The sequence below is a fragment of the Dermacentor silvarum genome, chromosome 1, assembly GCF_013339745.2.
Source record: "Dermacentor silvarum isolate Dsil-2018 chromosome 1, BIME_Dsil_1.4, whole genome shotgun sequence".
NCBI classification, from domain to species: Eukaryota; Metazoa; Arthropoda; class Arachnida; order Ixodida; family Ixodidae; genus Dermacentor; species Dermacentor silvarum.
Genome location: NC_051154.1, coordinates 184324053 through 184342271, shown reverse-complemented (window position 1 = coordinate 184342271; position 18219 = coordinate 184324053). Strand labels below are relative to the sequence as shown.

At 44.0% G+C, this 18219-nt stretch overlaps 1 protein-coding gene across 7 annotated transcripts in view; it reads left to right on the top strand.

Annotated features, from left to right (window-relative positions):
• LOC119435975 (probable phosphorylase b kinase regulatory subunit alpha) overlaps positions 1-18219 on the top strand; it is a 128981-nt gene that overhangs the window by 98350 nt on the left and 12412 nt on the right. For all 7 annotated transcript variants that reach the window (XM_049658318.1, XM_049658322.1, XM_049658331.1 and 4 more), the window contains 5 exons: positions 2641-2770; positions 2850-2948; positions 10921-10964; positions 13812-13976; positions 14073-14126. In XM_049658318.1, coding sequence (XP_049514275.1) covers positions 2641-2770; positions 2850-2948; positions 10921-10964; positions 13812-13976; positions 14073-14126 — 492 coding nt within the window. The remainder of the gene's footprint in view (positions 1-2640; positions 2771-2849; positions 2949-10920; positions 10965-13811; positions 13977-14072; positions 14127-18219) is intronic.

Below are 18219 nucleotides of genomic sequence, written 5' to 3'. Positions count from 1 at the left end.
TGCATATTTTTTCTTAAATATCTTTATTACTTTTATTCCGTATGCTCTTGCTCATGCTCACTTTAGTCAGCTGGGTGTATATATATATGTATGTAACTCCTTCCAAAATAAACTGAGTTGCAAGTCGGCGCCTGTGTGTTACCTTTGCCTTGTGCCTCATTTCTTGTGTGTGCGCTGCAGTTTCATAATGAAAATTTAATTAATGTCTCGTGAGCGCGCAGGCTTTCACCTTCATCCTCTCTGGTGTATGCTAAAGCGACTGTCAATTTTTAAATTTTTTTTTCATGTTTTAAAGTTTCAAATAGGCAAGACCACAGAAACAGTCTATATGAAGAGTGATATTTCCTAGAACATAAACATAGCTTTTGCTGTTCTTCATGCGACACATTATTTCTGGTGCTGCCAGGAAAGGAAATGGCAGAGGCTCAAGCGTTTTTGTTGAGCCGTATCCTAACAAGTGAGGCCGCTAGAGGCTCTAAATCTTGCTCGCAATAGTTGGTACTAAGTTGAAACTCCGAACATGACTCACTAGAGCTTTCCACATTTTAATTGTTTACTTGAGGTAAAGAAATGTCAAAAGACACCAAAATTCAGGTATTGAAAAAGGCTGCTGCCATCAATGCAGCCACCTCACTCAGTGCCGCCATTTTTAGAACCCAGGGCAACTAGACTTCTGCTTTGTTTCTGCCAACTTCACCCTCAAAAAATTAGTTTTCTGGGAAGTTGGTGCCATTTAATACCATTTAATAGCGCAGTGTTCCTATCAAAATGATGAAATGACTGCCACTTGTCTGTGGCACTCGGTTGGCGAAAGGAAATTCCTAGATGAGTGAGACTTTTCCTTGGCACAGAAAGGGTTAATCAGGACATATCAGTGCTATTATGCATGCACTGAATGGATGGAAACAAACTTTGCTTCATAGTCTTGTTCAATAATTGTTTGAGAACAAGAAACATGCCCACTTTATTCTGGCCCTTTTCCCGTGTTATTCTGTTGGCTTCAGTGGGTGGCTCAGTGACACTGTTGGTTTGCTTATTAATCACTGAACTAAGATCAGTAAGCCTCTAAGCCTAGTCTTGTGTGTTGTAAAACCTTCGTTGCTGTTTTTTTTTTCTTTTTTCTTAAATACTGCGTTTAACACTTTTGTAGATATCAGAAGCCTGTTCTCTTGGTATTCTCTACTTGTTGAAAGTGAAAAAATGTCTACTGTTTTAATGTGCGCTTAATATACAACATAAGTTCCATGTAATGCTTATAAAATTTTCACACCTTAGCATACACCAAATGGAAAACAATTGTTTGTCACAGAAACTTGAAACTTGGTCTGTAGGTATAAGTAAAATTTGGTCTTTTATGCAGACTGGAAAAAAGGAAGAATCATAAATAAAAAGGCCTCACAACACTTTTTAATGAAGCTGCAATTATGTTTTAGCTGTGACTTTAGCTTTGAAGGAGCACTGCCCCATTAATCTTCTCCCCTAAGAATTTTTCCAGGATGCTTGACAGAGTGATGAAGAGCCAAACGTTGCCCTTCACAGCCATTGAGGATGTTTCTCTACTTTTATTCCTAGCATGCTGAAAGCTGCAACTCCCCGCTGACAAGGGGAATGCTCAGTGCCACGCTGTGCTTTATTTTCTTTTATTTCCCCATGCACCTTGACAACCATGGCTGGCTTTAGGTGCACAACTTAATTCTCACTTGGATTGTTTTCTCCAATGTTTTTTTTTTCTCCCCGGTTTGCTTTCTCCACTGCTCTGCTCACTGTGGCTCCTGGTGTTTGTGAAACGACATTCGTTGTGGCATGTGAAGGAAGCCACCTGGTGGCGTTTGATATTCATATGTTGGCATGTCGTCAGTAGCATGACAGGGATTTTTGTCACTGACAGGAAATGACAAGTTATTGTTTTACCAGAGTTCTGCATCCTATGATGTGTGTGGAGGTGTAATATATTGTAGCTCGGATGTTGTGATAGTGCGAGTTAAATGACTAGGCACCCACTCTGTGGTTACAGCCTTTTGCTGCTGAACAGGAGATTCTGGGTTCCGTTCCTGGCTGTTGCAGCCACACTTCAATGGGGGTGGGGCATAATTCGAACATGCCCATGTACAAAGCTTTGGGAACACATTCAAGAACCCCAAGTGGCCATAATTTGAAGTCATTATGGGATCTCTGATAGCTCCTACATTGCTTTAAGATGTTGAACTCAATGGATCAGTCAATAACTGGAAAGGCCTATACATATACAACATTTAGAAAGTGTTGCAGCATTGAAAGTATGTTACATAAAGAAAAAAAAAAGTTGAGCGAGTATTGATATTTTTGCATTTGTAGGTGAATGTAGAAAAGCGACAGCTTTATTTTTGTTCTTTTTAACTGTAGCATGAATTACTGTATTGCTGGCAATCAAAGGTATTACTGCTCCTGCTGTGGATTAAAATGATGTGTCAGTTTGGTAATAAGTGCTGGCAGCATCAACACTTATTAAATATTCATAGCATTTATAGAAGCAGCATGTTGCCAAACTTGACAAAGCAGTTGACTTGTATGTTGTGATAGTGACTTGTAATTTAAATTCATTTGTGATAATGATTATCGTTACAAATGGCTGATAGCATGTTTTGATGTTTTGTTTTGCAGGAGCTGCTTGTGTATTTGTCTATGTTTATTCGAACAGAGCCAGAGCTCTTTCAGGAGATGTTGAGGCTTCGTGTGGGACTCATCATCCAGGTCATGGTTTCTGAGCTTGGACGTTCACTCCAGTGTTCTGGTAGGTGCTTTGAACAAGCATAGTTTAGGAGGTTGCATAGTGCGAGGTTTCAGCTGACCACTGGTTGTTTTTCTTTCAGCTGATGAAGCATCCGAATACCTCCTCAACATGCGACCATTTGAAATGAAAATGCTTTTGCGGCAAATTCTGAGTGGCAAAGAGTTTGTCATATTAAACAGTGAGTACTAAACTAAGGTGACCTCATTGTATGCTCTACAAAAGGTTAGATGTTGAAGCTTTCAGTTTCAATTAGTGCCATTGAAGTACTAATGAAGTTTGAAGGATATCATTGAAGTTTACACTTTATGTAAACATACAGAAAGAGCTCGCACAGCTCAAGACATATGTGGGTGGTACCTCTTATAACCAGTTATATAATAATATAATGCAGGAGCAGTTATGGATTATGGAGCAAGTACACTAGAAGTTTATTAACGCAGATGCAATATACATATATATATATATATATATATATATATTACAGTCAAATTCAGTTGCTCAATAAACTTGTATGTAAAGGAAATAAAGGAAATACGAAAGGAAATAAAGAAAAAGCAAAGCAGAATGTGAAAAAGGCATAATGAAAAGGCATCCAGAATGGTACAAAGCAACTGTATCTTTGAAAAAACTACTAATAACACATTAAATTTGAGAGTAATTAAAATACAACAAAAATACAGAGTATTGACCCTTTTCGCGGAGCAGTTTGTTTTAGAGAAGCGAGATGGCGCTCACGGCGACGCGCCATACCTCTCCTCAGCGACCGCGCACGAATATGAAACCATTACCGCTTCTACCTTGCTTCTGTGCGATCAGCTGTTGGAAATGCAACTGAGTTTTCGCTAACACACTGTGCTCCAATCATGCTAGATTGAATAATGTGGATTGGAGACGTGTGCTGTAGTTGACTGCAAAAATAGTGACTGGCATGTTAAGGAATAGAATGAATCTGTGTGGCCAAGTTCTCGGACCGCTGCTGCAACTGTCCGAACGTGTTACCGGCACTTCGTGATGTACGCTTTCCTCGAGGATACATAACTTTGCTCATCCGCCAGCCTTGTATCGCTAACCTTCAAAGAAAGGGCTTCATCCCCAGAATGTCGGCAAGAGTGAGTACCACTCGTTAAGCAATGACAAAGGGAGTAGTGTCACTTCCTGTCATAGTAAGTTTCATGCACGTTATCTATACACATCTGTCCCAAATGGCACGAAACTTACGCCCACTCTATCGCCGACGTATCAAGAAGAAGTGAATGGGCGCACACTGGAATCTATGCGCACTGTATACGCACAATAAATGACGGACTACACCTATGGCGCACGAATGGTCGAAGCCGAATGTTTTATGACGGTCCACAAGAGTAAGCAAGTTACTAGTTGTAATATATATTTGCTACAAGGTATTACAATGTACAAAACAGCTATGTTTCAAGCCTTGTGTGCAGCAAGAACAAATCTATCAGAACTGAGCACACCCGCGAGCGATTATGCAGAAAATAATCAGATAGTGGCCGCACCGAGGAACTTCACTGAGTCAGAAACTGACAAGCCACTGCTTCAAAATATTTGCCAAATAAAGAACAAAGAGCAAAATACACTAATCCTGACTGAATTCATAATCGGAAAGCTTGGATAGCTTGGAATACACATTTAGCCCCGCTTTTAGAACAAGCACCATATATGCTGCTTGCGCCATTTGGACATAGCTTAATCAGCTCCAAAAGCGCTTTTGCATGTTCTCTGAAGCTGTGATCAAAGCTTTGTGTCGTCCACCTAGTCACCATCTACGATATCTCCAAAAACAGGTTTTCTAAGCCGCGCCGGCATCATACACTTCCATTGTGAACAAGGAGGCAACGGAGGCAGTTGAGGCAAGCAATGGACGCGTCACCACGTGATCAAATATGGCAGCGCCCACGGGATCGCCGCGAAAAGGGTCAATAATATGAGAGCACAGTAGATCGGTAGTACAGTATTGAAGCAAAGCTGAGAAATTGTGCCATACAGCAAATAAAACGTCTAAATGATATAAAGGTGAAGACAGAGCACCCTTACAAGGGCTCTGCAACACTCTTTGAGCATGGTAAATAAATCGTAATACTATATGCGCGAGAATGCTTTTGTGAACACCTGAGCCAAATATTACTCAATTCCACACAGCAAGGAACATACAGTGCCTCTGTGAAGATTGGTCATGCTTTCTTACAACTCCATCAAATCCCATCATCTAAACTGCACTCGGTGATTCCATGGTGCCCTCATAAGACTATTGGCTAGATATGTGAAAACATCATGAGCATTAGTAACTTTATCAATGGCCACAAAGGTGTATGCATGGTAATGATGTTCATGATACTTTACGTCATAAAAAATTACAAACTGCTGCTGCATTCAAAGTGTTCAGATAAAAATTCAGTTTTGTACTTCCGGGTATTTGGCAGCTGTCATCTGCTCGAGTTATCCTCCGCAGCGAAAGAGTGTGGCGTCGCTGAAGTTTTGCTGACCGAGACTTAAGTGCGCGTCTGTGCATTCCAGTGCATCTTTTGCTATGTGTGTAGAATTTGCACACACGTAGGCTGCCTTGAACACAAGTAGATACACTTCACTAGCTGTCTGCTGAAAATGAACACGAGACTGTGACGTCGGTGTGCATTTGTTGGCTGAAGAGGTGGTGAGAGTGGTAAAATGCACTGCGCTTTGTTACCGCAAGAGGAGCAGCTTCAGCAATCTTGAATAGGTGGCAGTCTCTGAGTTTAGCTTATCGTGTTGTAGGTGGCAAAACCGGAAGTAGTGGCATGAACATGAACATCTAAAACCAAATCTAAACTGCGTGCCACCGTGACATTTAGTGGGTGAAGGGTTGTGGGCACTGCCCCGCTCCGCCGTGGCCTCTACAGTGCAAGCTGTTGTAAAAGGAGCGGGTACGTTGCAGAGGGGCTGAAGGACGATCTTTGATTGCCGAGAACTTCGTTTCTACTAAACGCATTGAAATATTTTTTGCTGCAAAATATTTCTAAAAATGTGTCCTTTCATGTGAAATGCTTTTCATGAACTCGATAAAAAGTGTTGCGGCTCCTTTAACAGTAGTTGGCTAGTTATCCAAAATTTGATCACAACAAATGCAGATCTTTCTTGCCCATAATTTGTGTGTGTTTTTAGAAGTAGTTATTTTGCAAGGAGAATCCTGTGCTGTTTGGATTAGTGAGTTGCTGTGTAGATATTACATCCAGAAGTCTGGGATTATCTTTATGAAGTGGTAGTTGAGGATACCTATTTTTAAGTTAAACAGTAAACTCACTGGGAAAATGTGTGGCTATATTTGTGTTGTGGAGAATATGGGTAATCATATAGAATGTTTTATTTTGAATGAGTTGAAGCAGTGCAATATGAGATGCATGTGGCAAAGCTAATAATGTAATGCGGCAAACAATACAGCTATGAATAAAGGCACAGTATAATGTAATTAGTGAGTATTCTTGTTGTTAATATTAAATGTAATAAGTAACTTGGGATAAAGCCATATTGTCTTGGTATTAATAAGTGAAATTTGTCTAGATAGTTACAACTACATACGTTCATTATTTTTCATTTACCTTACCAAAAAAGGGAAGAATCGATCTGGCTTATAACTTATCCACTTCTTATTAATGTCTTATCACTTGTTTTTAGCACAGGAATTATTTTTCTGCATTCTTTAGCTCACATTGTAGGATTCAGGGGTTGTGGTCTTGGAGTCTGGCATCACACTGAGGGTCGCTCTCTAGCTTACGCCACCAGTGCGTCTCGAAACTGGTAGCTGGCCTACGCTACCGGGGCGTCACATGGAGGCTAAGCGGGCCCATGCCGTCATCCATAATTTCATGACGATAGTTGCCAACTTGGTGATGAGTACGAGGTTGGAGGATTAGAGCAGGGGTTTATTCACATGGGGGAAAAAAGGGCAAGCTTATTTACAGGAAAAGGCATACTCGTAGTGGCTGCAGCACGGAGCGCAGTACATCATTCTCATAGCATGAGCTACATGTCGGAGCAGACTACATCATTCTGGGAGAGAACATTCAACACACTCAGGATGTCTCTTGTTAAAACCCCCGTCTTCCCTAGATCACTCGCTTGGGAAACGGGTAATGTTCAAATCAACCAGTCCAGTGGTTTGTATCAGCACAGCACACCGCCTCCGAGGAGGAGAAGGTTGACACAAAGCCCATGCGCTGCCCTCAAGTTGACCCTCGAAAGGGGGAAGCAAGCATACCAGACCCAGTGTTTCACTGATGATCGGGGAGAGGTCAATGGCCCAAGCTCGCCTGAAGGTAAAGCTTCTCCAGGTCCTGGCGTCTTTCTCTGAAGTTCTGGGAAAACCTCCGTCGTCTCGTTCTCATGCCGACCTCTAATTTGCCATCACTGTCAGCATCTCAGTGTCCACGTTGACTCGGTGTTATGTCATTTGACATCGGTACCACAATGACCCTGGCTTCCGCTCTTTGGTGAATACGCCAAACGTAACAGCTCCTCTGCGGCCCAAAATGTCTCGCTTGGCCAGCGCTGACAACCGCTGGGCAGAATGAGAATGGCTGGTGACCAAGAAGATGGGTTGGCTCTCTGCAACAACTGCAAGCTTAGAATGCTTCCAATCATTTCACAACAACTGGCAAGGAAGAGTTGATCCCGGCAACACAGTACCACACAGCGTGCAAACGCCCGGTATCAGCTGTTAACCCACCAGGCTTCATACTAATCTTTCAAGACAAGCCGCTCAACTGGGAACTGAAAATTTTGACCCCAAAATTTTGTGCCACCAAAGCGAGCATTCGCGTGCCTTTTCAGTTCAGCCAAACCCAACTGTCGTGCTGCATGAGGGCAAAGGTATATGTACAACTAAACCGAAGGCTCTAAATAACCAATGCTTCAAAACACCATATGCAGCCTAACTTCACGAACAGCCTGTTCATACTCTATCACAGTGGACTGCTTATCGCACATACTGGTGCCACTGAACAGTCTCGTTAACTCTACGGATGCGTAATCAAAATCACTCTAGCTTTGTGGTCACAACTCAGCGCATACGTGCGTTCCACGCATAAGTTTCATAATGATTACACATGTTTCTTTCCTTTCTGTCCATGCAGGACACGCCTTAAAGGAACCGCAAAACTAAACCTGTGTAATTTACTCACTTTAAAGAAACATAAAGCATGCGTCTACTTGTAACTGCTTCCACGCACGCTTCATAGAAAACTCGGAACAGTGCCGCCTGCAACACGCATGAAAGATTGTTTCCTTCCGTCCGCACAGGACACGCGCTAATGGAACGGTACCAACGCTTCTCAGTGCAAGCTATGGACTCACTGAAAATCAACAAGCTTAACCTGATATGAAAAACTTCAAAAATGCTTCTAATAAAAGTTAGCTGATACACATGTGCATTACTATAGGCCTTTAACAAATACAGTGTAGACCGCTTATAACGTAAGTAGCCGGAGTCGCGAATATCCGCACTATAAGCGGTACCGCACTATAACCAAAGCAGCAATTTTCAAGGCCCACACATATGCAAAACATGTGCACCGAGCCGCCACGCGTATGCGACAGTCGAGGAATGTGGCTTGCATTCAATTTACAGTCGAATCTCGTTAATTCAAACCAAATCACGCGGCGGCACCTTCGACCGGCATTGCTCCGGCACCGCCATAGAGTAAAAGCTTAGGAGAGACCCCTCAATGTCACGTGCAAACAAAACAAAAAAAAAAGAAGGAAAAAAAAAACATGCGACCCTCTCTCAAATGGCAAGGTCGCCAATTCTGCATTGCGCCGGAACATGCGTGTGTACGTGCCGACGTCTCAGCAACGCTACCGTAGCCACGCGTAGAAAATGGCAGTGAACCCTTCTTTCTCCTTTATGCTTCCTCTACTTTCTAGTCACGTGTTGACCTTGCACGCTGCGGCTACGCCACCGAGGGAAGCAGCGGCGCTGTCCCAGGCCGGCCAACGAAACTGCCAACACCGGCAAACGCCCGCTTCCCGATAAGGGCAAAAAACGAAACTTCGGGGAGCTGGCGTCGGGCCGTCTGTAGCGGCGGCGGCTGCACGGCTGCGGGCGCGCACGGTGACAGTAGAAAGTGAGGGAGCTACGAGGGAGGGCAAGGGGAGCCACCAAAGCGGCGGAGTTGCCGAGGCGAAATCCGCCGTTAAGTCCTCCTCGAGCTCTTCACACAACAACAGGACCTGTGGTCACTACTTTAAGCTTCGGCTCTGCTGTCACACAATACTTGCTGCGATATGCACACGATTCAGAATGCAAGTAAGAGCTCCCCAGCAATTCCAATTTATTAACTGAGAAAAATTGAAGCCTGGTAAATCTTGCAGCTAAAATCAAACGCTTACCCACAGAAGCAGCATTCACATTCCACGGTCTCCGCATGCGCCCTTCGCCATGCCGTGCCAGCGACGCCTGCTCCCTGAAGTTTCGTTTACTGCCATTATCGTGAAGCGAGCATTGGCCGGCGTTGGCAGTTTCGTGGCCCTCGCTCACTAAGCGCCGTGATATTTCACGACTCAAGCAGCACCATGTCACCAGTCTTTCGCCATATCCAGTCAGTTGCAAGAGATGGTCATTCCCAAGTCACCTCCACTTGATTGCAGTACCGATCGGTCACCACATCTCGAGGCCCTTGAGGTCAATCTCACCACTGCCTTCCAGTTGTAGGGTTTAAGGGGTTGTGGTCATGGAGCCTGGTGTCGCACTGAGGGCCACTCTCTAGCCTAAGCCACTGGTGCGTCTCGAAATGGGTAGTTGGCCTGCGCTACCGGGGTGTCACACGGAGGCTATGTGGGCCCACGCAGTCATCTGTAATTTCATGATGAGAGTTGCCGACTTGGTGACGAGTACGACGTTGGGAGGTTGGAGGATTAGAACAGGGTGTTTATTCACATGGGGGAAAAAGGGCAAACTTATTTACAGGAAAAGGCACACTCGTACTGGCCAGAGCACGGAGCGCAGTACATCATTCTCGTAGCATGAGCTACATGTTAGAGCAGACTACATCGTTCTGGGAGAGCACACTCCACACACTCGGGATGTCTCTTAAAAACCCTCCGTCTTCCCTAGATCACTCGCTAGGGAAACAGGTAATGTTCCAATCAACCAGTCTGGTGGTTTGTATTGGCACAGCACACCGCCTCTGAGAAGAAGAAGGTTGACACAAAGCCCATGTGCTGCCCCAAGCTGATCCTGGAAAGGGGGAAGCAAGCATACCAGACCCAGTGTTTCACTGACGACCAGTGAGAGGTCAATGGCCCAAGCTCGCCAGAAGGTAAAGCTTCTCCAGGTCCTGTCATCCTTTGCCGAAGTTCTGGGAAAACCTCCGTCGTCTCGTTCTCACGCCGACCTCCTATTTTCCGTCACTTTCAGCATCTCAGTGTCCACATTGATTCAGTGGAATGTTGTTTGATGTCAGTACCACAATGGCCCCGGCCTCTGCTCTTTGGCAAACATGCTGAACATAACAACATGGAAAAGTCCTGCTTTTAAAAATCAGGTTGATGACTTCTGGGTGATTCAGCTATAATTGTGCAGCCTACGATTTCCTTGATCTGACCACTGAGAGTGTAGTCACGACATGGGTTAGTGTTGCGAATGCTGTTCTGTAGTTCTTACCGTGAGCTGTGTAGCCAGAAAGAGAAAGCAAGATTGTGGTATGCAATAAGGAATTGCAAAGAAGCGTGGCTCTGCGTGTACAGAGTCATTTCCATCCGCAAAGAAATTTATCATAGTGTAACTCAACGAATGGGCTAACCACCAAGGTTTTATTCAGGAATGAGTTTATGACACATCACTGTTTGCCAATAGAGCCATAGCCATACTGCTATAGCCAGAGTAAACTGGCTATCACAGTATCCCAATTTTACGTCATTCATGAGGTACCTTGAAGAGGTTTTTTTTTTTTTTTTTTTTCTCCAAGATGAATGGCTGCCATTCTGTATTATACAGGTTACCTCAGATTACCTTTTCCTGCATAGGTGACTAAGCAGGCCTGCAGTTCCAGGGTTAATTACAGGGCTATGTTATCCGAGAGCTTGTTCATGTAGATTGGCCACAAGAAACATTTTAATAATTCTATGTGTTTATTTTAATTATGCATGTATTTTTTCAGGCAGCGAAGGTGTTTTTTCAGTGCAAGGCAGCAAAATCAACAAGGTAGGCCCCTTTTTACAAATCAATCCATTTGGCTGCATCCTTCTTTCATTAACCAAGCCACCATATTAAAGAACTTGCAGGTATGCAAAGAAGTTCCTGGCCTAGCTGAGAAGGAAATAACATAGAAACATATGACTTGCACCTTGTTCAAAATGTTAATAATGAAATTCAGCGTGCCTGGCTAACCATTTCTATGTTCTTTTCCCTATCTAAGCAGTGCACCTTCTTTGACATGATAGTATTGATTGGTACGGTGCAGCTATAACTTCGTAATCCTTCAAAAACATTTGTCCTTTATTATGTGTGTGTTGCTTGGAAACAAGAAATGAGTGTGGCTTTATTTTGAGCATTGCTTTTGACAATAGCACTCCAATTTTCATGTGAGGTATCATCTAGCACAGCACCTGCATTAATGTGCATGTGTTGATGTCACATTTTTAATTTTCGTTGAATTCAGCATACACATTGTGTATGCAATTGAATAAGCACGTCTGCAACTATGGCCTTAAAAGTGGAGTTGAAAAACATTGCTGCTCGAGTAAACTGTAATTAAATAAGACCATTGCCCTACATTTATGGCACCGACGTGGAAATATTCATAATTTGTTGGAAGGTACATAATGAAGTGGGAAGTAATTTTCTCATATGTTTAAATCCTAGTTTGAATATTCCTATTTAGCAAAGGGATTGGTGAGCTATATAATTTTATGATATATTAGGTGCGAGGGAAACCACTGGAAGTGCCAGTGCTGCAATTGTTCTTGTGTCGAAAGTGGGATCACGTGACATCGCTTCGCCATGACAGGAACGCACGCGGAGATTTTATCCCTCGACTTGAAAGGTTTATTTTATTTTGAGTGTTTGTAAACGGTGCCCCTTGCTGTACAATGGTACCGAGTTTCATATTAGAACAGGAAAAAAGTTGCGCAGGGCCTTCTAAATGCTTTTTATTGCGTTCATCATGGAATGTATACAGCAAAGGCAGGAATTTGTTTTGGTTTTGGTCGGATTGTTCATTTTGAATGCAGCGACAAGACCTGGTCTTCGCAAAAGTAAACTGGTCAGGGATTTTTTCTGCAACATTAATTAGAGATCGCACCTCGGAATTTTGTTATGATAGTAAGTTAAGTTGTCAAAGGTTGTCAGCATTCAAGACAAGGCTAGGTTACTGTTGGTGATAACGTTTTCCATTGTGAAAATCAGAAATATTTGACTTGTCTTTTAATAAAAATCTTTTTCATCAGTAGCGTAGAGAAAAACGGCCTCGACTACTACCTGATACAAACATAAGATAAAATTACGTAAATTTTACCATTCTGAAAAAAAATATGACCACTCCCCTCCTCACTTCGTAGTTTCTCACTTGTCTTCTGCTCTCTTTGGGCATTTTCTGCTCTAAAAACAGAAAATTACACTTTTAATAAAGTGTAATTATAGTTATAATTACATTAATAACATTATAATTTTGCTGGGGTGCATGTGAACGAGACTTGACTTCATGGCAAGATAAGCTCCTTATGTGGGCTAACAACGGCGCGCGCAGATCCCGAAGGCTCTGCATTGCAGGGGCGATAAAACTTAAGCTGTTACAGAGACGTATCTACCAGCAGTATTGTTAGAAAGTTAAAAAGAAGATACTTGCTGCATCAAGTTGTGCAGGTAATGAAGGCACCATTCCTGGATGTGCACAGTCAACGATAACTATCTGACTGATCCGAACGATGCAATACAGGCACGGGAGCACATTGTCCGCGGGCAAGTAAAAAATAAAACAAAACGTACCAGTAAATTTCGAGCATCTACAACAAGATCCCTTCACGTGTTCAAACCAACTAAAGGCCTTCGATTTACAAGATATGACGCTTTGCCACGCACATGACTGACTGCATTAGTCGTGTAATCTCGCTTTACACATTTGACAGCTTCACTCTTGCGAATGTTACTTGTTATTTTGTACATGTATATGCGCACTTTAAAATTTGACACCGGGATTTAGGAACAGTTGAGTTTCTGTTAAAGCTACCGTGCTTTCTATTTCTGCGATAGTATGTGGAGCAAACTGTGACCCACATCAGCAATTAGAAACACTGTATATTCTCCTACAGCATATAAAACCTTTAAATGAGAACGAAGAGCAAGCGCTGTTGTGTAAAACTACTACAACCGACCGAAATTCCACAGCAGCACGACGAAAAAACGATGCATGCGACAGTGCTGTAGCAGACGGTCCGACACATGATCCAACTTTACAAGTCTTCCTGGCGCTGATGGCAGGCAGCACCACGGTATAGTCTTTGCCCCCAATATCCGAAATGGTAAATGAAGCAGGGTTGTCTCAAATAAGAAAATAAGACATCTCCAAGACCAAACTAATGTTTCTGAAAAGTGTCTTTTAGATTTAATATAGAATGCTTATACAATCTAGCCTTGTTATAACGAAGTCACATCATGAAAATACCTTCATTATATCTGATGTGTTTAAAAGCATACATGTTCATTACACGCTGATATCGGCAAGAAACATTTTAGATTTACTTTGTTATATGCTAGTTTGTCATATTGATGTCCAACCATTATTCGTATTTGAATGCCACAAGTTTATGAAGCATCCTCAGAGAGTATGTCATTGTACTTTGAGAACTTGGTCTACTACAACAGTGCAGACACAGTGGACAGGCATACTTGATGCTTGTTTGCAAATCCCCTCTTTCAAGCTCTCATTATGTCAGTCTAGCTAGTTCAAAGTCAGTGTTCTTAATCACCATTTTTTAATAATTGCATAGCTGGTTTGCAGGTTTCTTGTCCTTTTTTTTTCACTTTATTTATTTTTTAATTTAATTTTTTCAGCATGCCCTGCAGCATACCATGAGAGACAGTATTGCCACAAGCACAAAGAAGCAGGATGAAACTTTTGACCGCCAAGGTCAATGGATCCGCAGACGAAGACTGGATGGTGCACTTAATAGAGTGCCAATGGGCTTTTACCCAAGAGCCTGGAAGTTGCTTGAGAGGGTGAGCACATAGCAGGCACTTGTGGTGCAGCTTTGTTAGGTTTTTCAACTGAAACATTAAGTTAGTAAGTGTTAAATTTTCACATTTTCCTTGCAGTGTGTAGGCCTCTCTATAGAAGGTAAAGTGCTCTCTCAACACCTGACAAAGGAGGTTTGTAAAATTTAATTCCTTGCTATTTCTCAGGCTTCTTCTGGTTCTTACTACTTCAACATATAGGATTCATTGATAATTCCGCAGATGTGTTGAAGCCTGTCCTAGATGCATGATGATGTGCAGTTAATTGGCTGTCATACAGATGCCACTGGTTTGTAAATTGATTATCTGCCACTACAGTTTCTTCTGTAGTGGCAAATAAATGTGCAATGAGCATGCTGGCGAAAAACTTTCAAAACGGTGCTATAAAGTTATACGCATTTGATGACCATTTCAACTGCTATCATGGTTTCTCATTCACCTTTGCTGCTGTTTTTCAGCAATGTTTTCTCTTTTGCACTGCGTTCAGCTGTCTGATATACACGGACACTGTGTCATTATTGTATGCCACGTCAGTACACATCTTTTTTTTTTTTTTTTATGTGAGCTGAAAACACTGTCTACTTTCTGTTTCAAGAGCTCCATGCTCATTGTTTCCAACCTTTTTCCGAGCGTGTTGCTAAACAGAAACAAATAAGTTGTTAAACTTTCACTAAATTCTACTGCAAGGTCCCTAAGATGCTCATTAAAACTGTGGCTAAAACTGTCAATTGACATTTAAATATTGTAGGAGGTTCTAAACCCCATAAGATAAGCTAGTATGATGTAACCTATCTACTGAAATGTCTTACGATCCTCCACTGTCCATGCAGGTGTGGAATAAACAGTAAATTTAACAACAGGGTGTAGAGGGCTTAACTTTAATAATATTGTTGCACGAACACGTGAGTGAGAAAAACGATGACTGATCAGAACGTGCTTGCGGTCCCGAGTTGGAAAATAGGAAGAGGACGACGCTGAGTTTATCATCCAGCTGGCCGCTCTTGCACTCACCTTTCCGACCTAAAATAAACGGCCCCCTTTCATCCGTAAGGCTGATAAACGGTCTCCTTCGCGCATAACAGAGTGGTGGAGGTGTGGGGTAAGCGCTCACAACAACAGAACCATCACTGCTGCAGCTTCGTCGAAGCCGTCGACTTGCTGGCCTCCCGCCATCTGCCGTGCCCGTCTTCGACATGCCTGAAGAAGGAGCTGCTCTTAGGGGAGCGCCTAGCAGTCCACTGCAATTCTACCGAGTTCCACCCACCTTCGGAGGCAAAGCGAGAGAAGATGCCGCCGAGTGGCTCGTCCACTATAAACGAGTGAGCAAGTCCAACGGGTGGGATGCAACCACTCAGCTCACCAGTTTGGTGTTCTACCTGACCGATACCGCACTTGTGTGGTATGAGAACCACGAGGACACGCTTACGACGTGGGAAATTTTGTTGACAAGCTGAAGGCGTGTTTTGGGGACTCAGTCGCCAAAAAGAAGCATGCTGAGCAAACACTGTTGCAACGAGCACAGCTACCAGGTGAGACATGCACCACATATATTGAAGAAGTGTTAAAGTTGTGCAAGGTGGTCAGTGCTCGCATGTCGAAAGAAGATAAAGTCGGACATTTGCTAAAAGGAGTGGCTGAGGACATGTACAATTTTCTCATCGGCAAAGAAAGCCTAAGTTCTGTGTCCGACGTCATTCGGCATTGCAGAACTTTTGAAATGCTCAAGATGCATCGGATTACGTCAAAGTTTGGTCAGTTGGCAAACGTTACGACGGTTGCCAGTGTGGACACGAGCTCTTGCCTCAACCTTCCTTCGACCATCCGACAGATTGTCCGCGAGGAACTTTCCCGCTGCGAAGAGATGTCGTGTTCAACAGCTGACCACCATGGCATGTACATGTCACGTGAGGCTATGACTGCGCCACATTCGGCCCCTTGGCAACCGATGGTTAGCACAGCGGCCGTAAAGTACAGCACAGCCCCAGAGTCTCGAATGACAATACGCTCTCCGACTCCGCGCTATGACCGACGAGCTCAGTGCACGCCTTCTCAACGCCCGATGTCTCGTCATGACACACGCCATGAACCAACACTACACGAGGGAAAATGAGAATCTTCGGTTCATCGATGAATAACCACGGTTTCGACCTTTCCCGGTGTGTTACTCTTGCGGTGTCCCAGGTCATATATCGCGGTTTTGCGACCAGCGTATGACCACGTGGTATGGCCAGCCCTCAGAGTTTTCACGACCCTGCGAACGGCCCCATGGTGTCCCGTGGCCAGCACATGCATCGTCTGGCAACGACTATTGGCCGCGCAGCTCCTGGAATCGCTCCTCGGCATCTGACAGTAGTTTGATGCCCTCACCGCAACGTCGTGCTCCCTGTTCGCCCTCACCGCTGCATCACACCACGTCCTCTTTGTCTTTTCCAACTTGGGACCGCAAGCACGTTCACCAGTCATCGTTTTTCTCACTCACGCGTACGTGCAACATTAACAAAATGACAATTGATGACAGGTGACATTTTTTGTTTACCTTCAGACTGTAAGGTTGCAGATCCAGCACCGCTCAAAAGAACACAGGTGACTTGATTTTCTTAACACAAAAATGCGCTAAGTCCAGGTTATGTTTGCAAATTTTCTTGTAGTGCTCATGAGAGAACTAAATATTGTGGCACGCTTGTTCATGTTGTTATCATGGTGAATGGCAATTATGTGACCTTTATGCAGGTTAAATACAGTATAGACCACTTATAACGTAACCGCTTATTAGTGCAGGACCGGATATAGTGCAGTCTTTTCAGACTCCCGTTAATTTTCCCATAGCACTCTATGTATACACGTATCGCTTATAGCGCAGTTGCGGGAAACGAAATACCAGTTACAGTGCGGCTACCTCGGAGTACGGAAGTCAGTGGAGACGGCGAACGCTCCCCTCAAACGGGCGCCCCAAGGAGTGCTCGAGGAAGAAAGAGAGACGAAGTGGAGGAGAAGGGCACGTTGTGCGAACGAACAGCCAGTGAGGCTGAAACCAGAATCTTGAGTGCGAGTCGTGAATTATCACAGCGCGCATAGTGAGCGAGGGCCACGAAACTGCCAACCCCGGCCAACGCACGCTTCACAATAACGGCAGTAAACGAAACTTCAGGGAGCGGGCGGCGCCGGCGCACGCGGAGACCGTGGAATGTGAGGGAGGAGGGCGGCAGGAAAGCGGATTTCGCCTGGGCATCTCTGCCGCTTCGGTGGCTCCCCTCGCCCTCCCTCGTAGCTCCCTCACTTCCGACTGTCACCGTGCGCGCCCGCCGCCGTGCAGGCGCTGCCGCTCCAGCCGGCCCAACGCCAACTCCCCGAAGTTTTGTTTTCTGCCGTTATCGGGAAGTGGGCGTTTGCCGGCGTGGGCAGTTTCGTTGGCCGGCCTGGGACAGCGCCGCTGATTCCCTCTGAGCATGCAAGTCAGCACGTGACTAGAAAGTAAAGGAAGCATAAAGGAGAAAGAAGGGTTCACTGCCATTTTCTACGCGTGGCTACGGTAGCGTGGCTGAGACATCGGCACGTACACGCATGTTCCGGCGCAACGCAGAATCGGCGACATTGCCATTTGAGAGAGGGTGAAATTTCCGCCGCGTTGTTTTTTTTTCTTTTTCTTTCTTTTTTTTTTTTTTTGTTCGTGCGCGACATTGAGGGGTCTCTCCTAAGCTTTTACTCTATGGCGGTGCCGGAGCAATGCCGGTCGGAGGCGCCGCCGTGTGATTTGGTTCAAATTAACGAGATTCGACTGTAAATTGAATGCAAACATTTTAGCCGCATTCCTCGACTGTCGCATACGCGTGGCGGCTCGGTGCACATGTTTTGCATATGTGCAGGCCTTGAAAATTGTTGCTTTGGTTATAGTGCGGTACCGCTTATAGTGTGGATATTCGCGACTCCGGTGACTTACGTTATAAGCGGTCTACACTGTACTGCATTACCGTCTTTCATTCCACTTGAAAGCTTCATTCAGTATTTATTTATTTGAAAGCCGATGCAGTTTTTATTTATCTTAAAGCCGTGAGAAACGGAAGCAGTCCATACATATTCATGGGAGCTTCGTGTAAGCAAGGCCCATTGCAACGACATGTAGTACTCCTTTCTACAGCTTATATGTTGTATTATTCACTTCTATATCTCACCACAATATTTATTACAAATGGTAATTTATATTACTGCAACACCTGCTCACATCTACCTG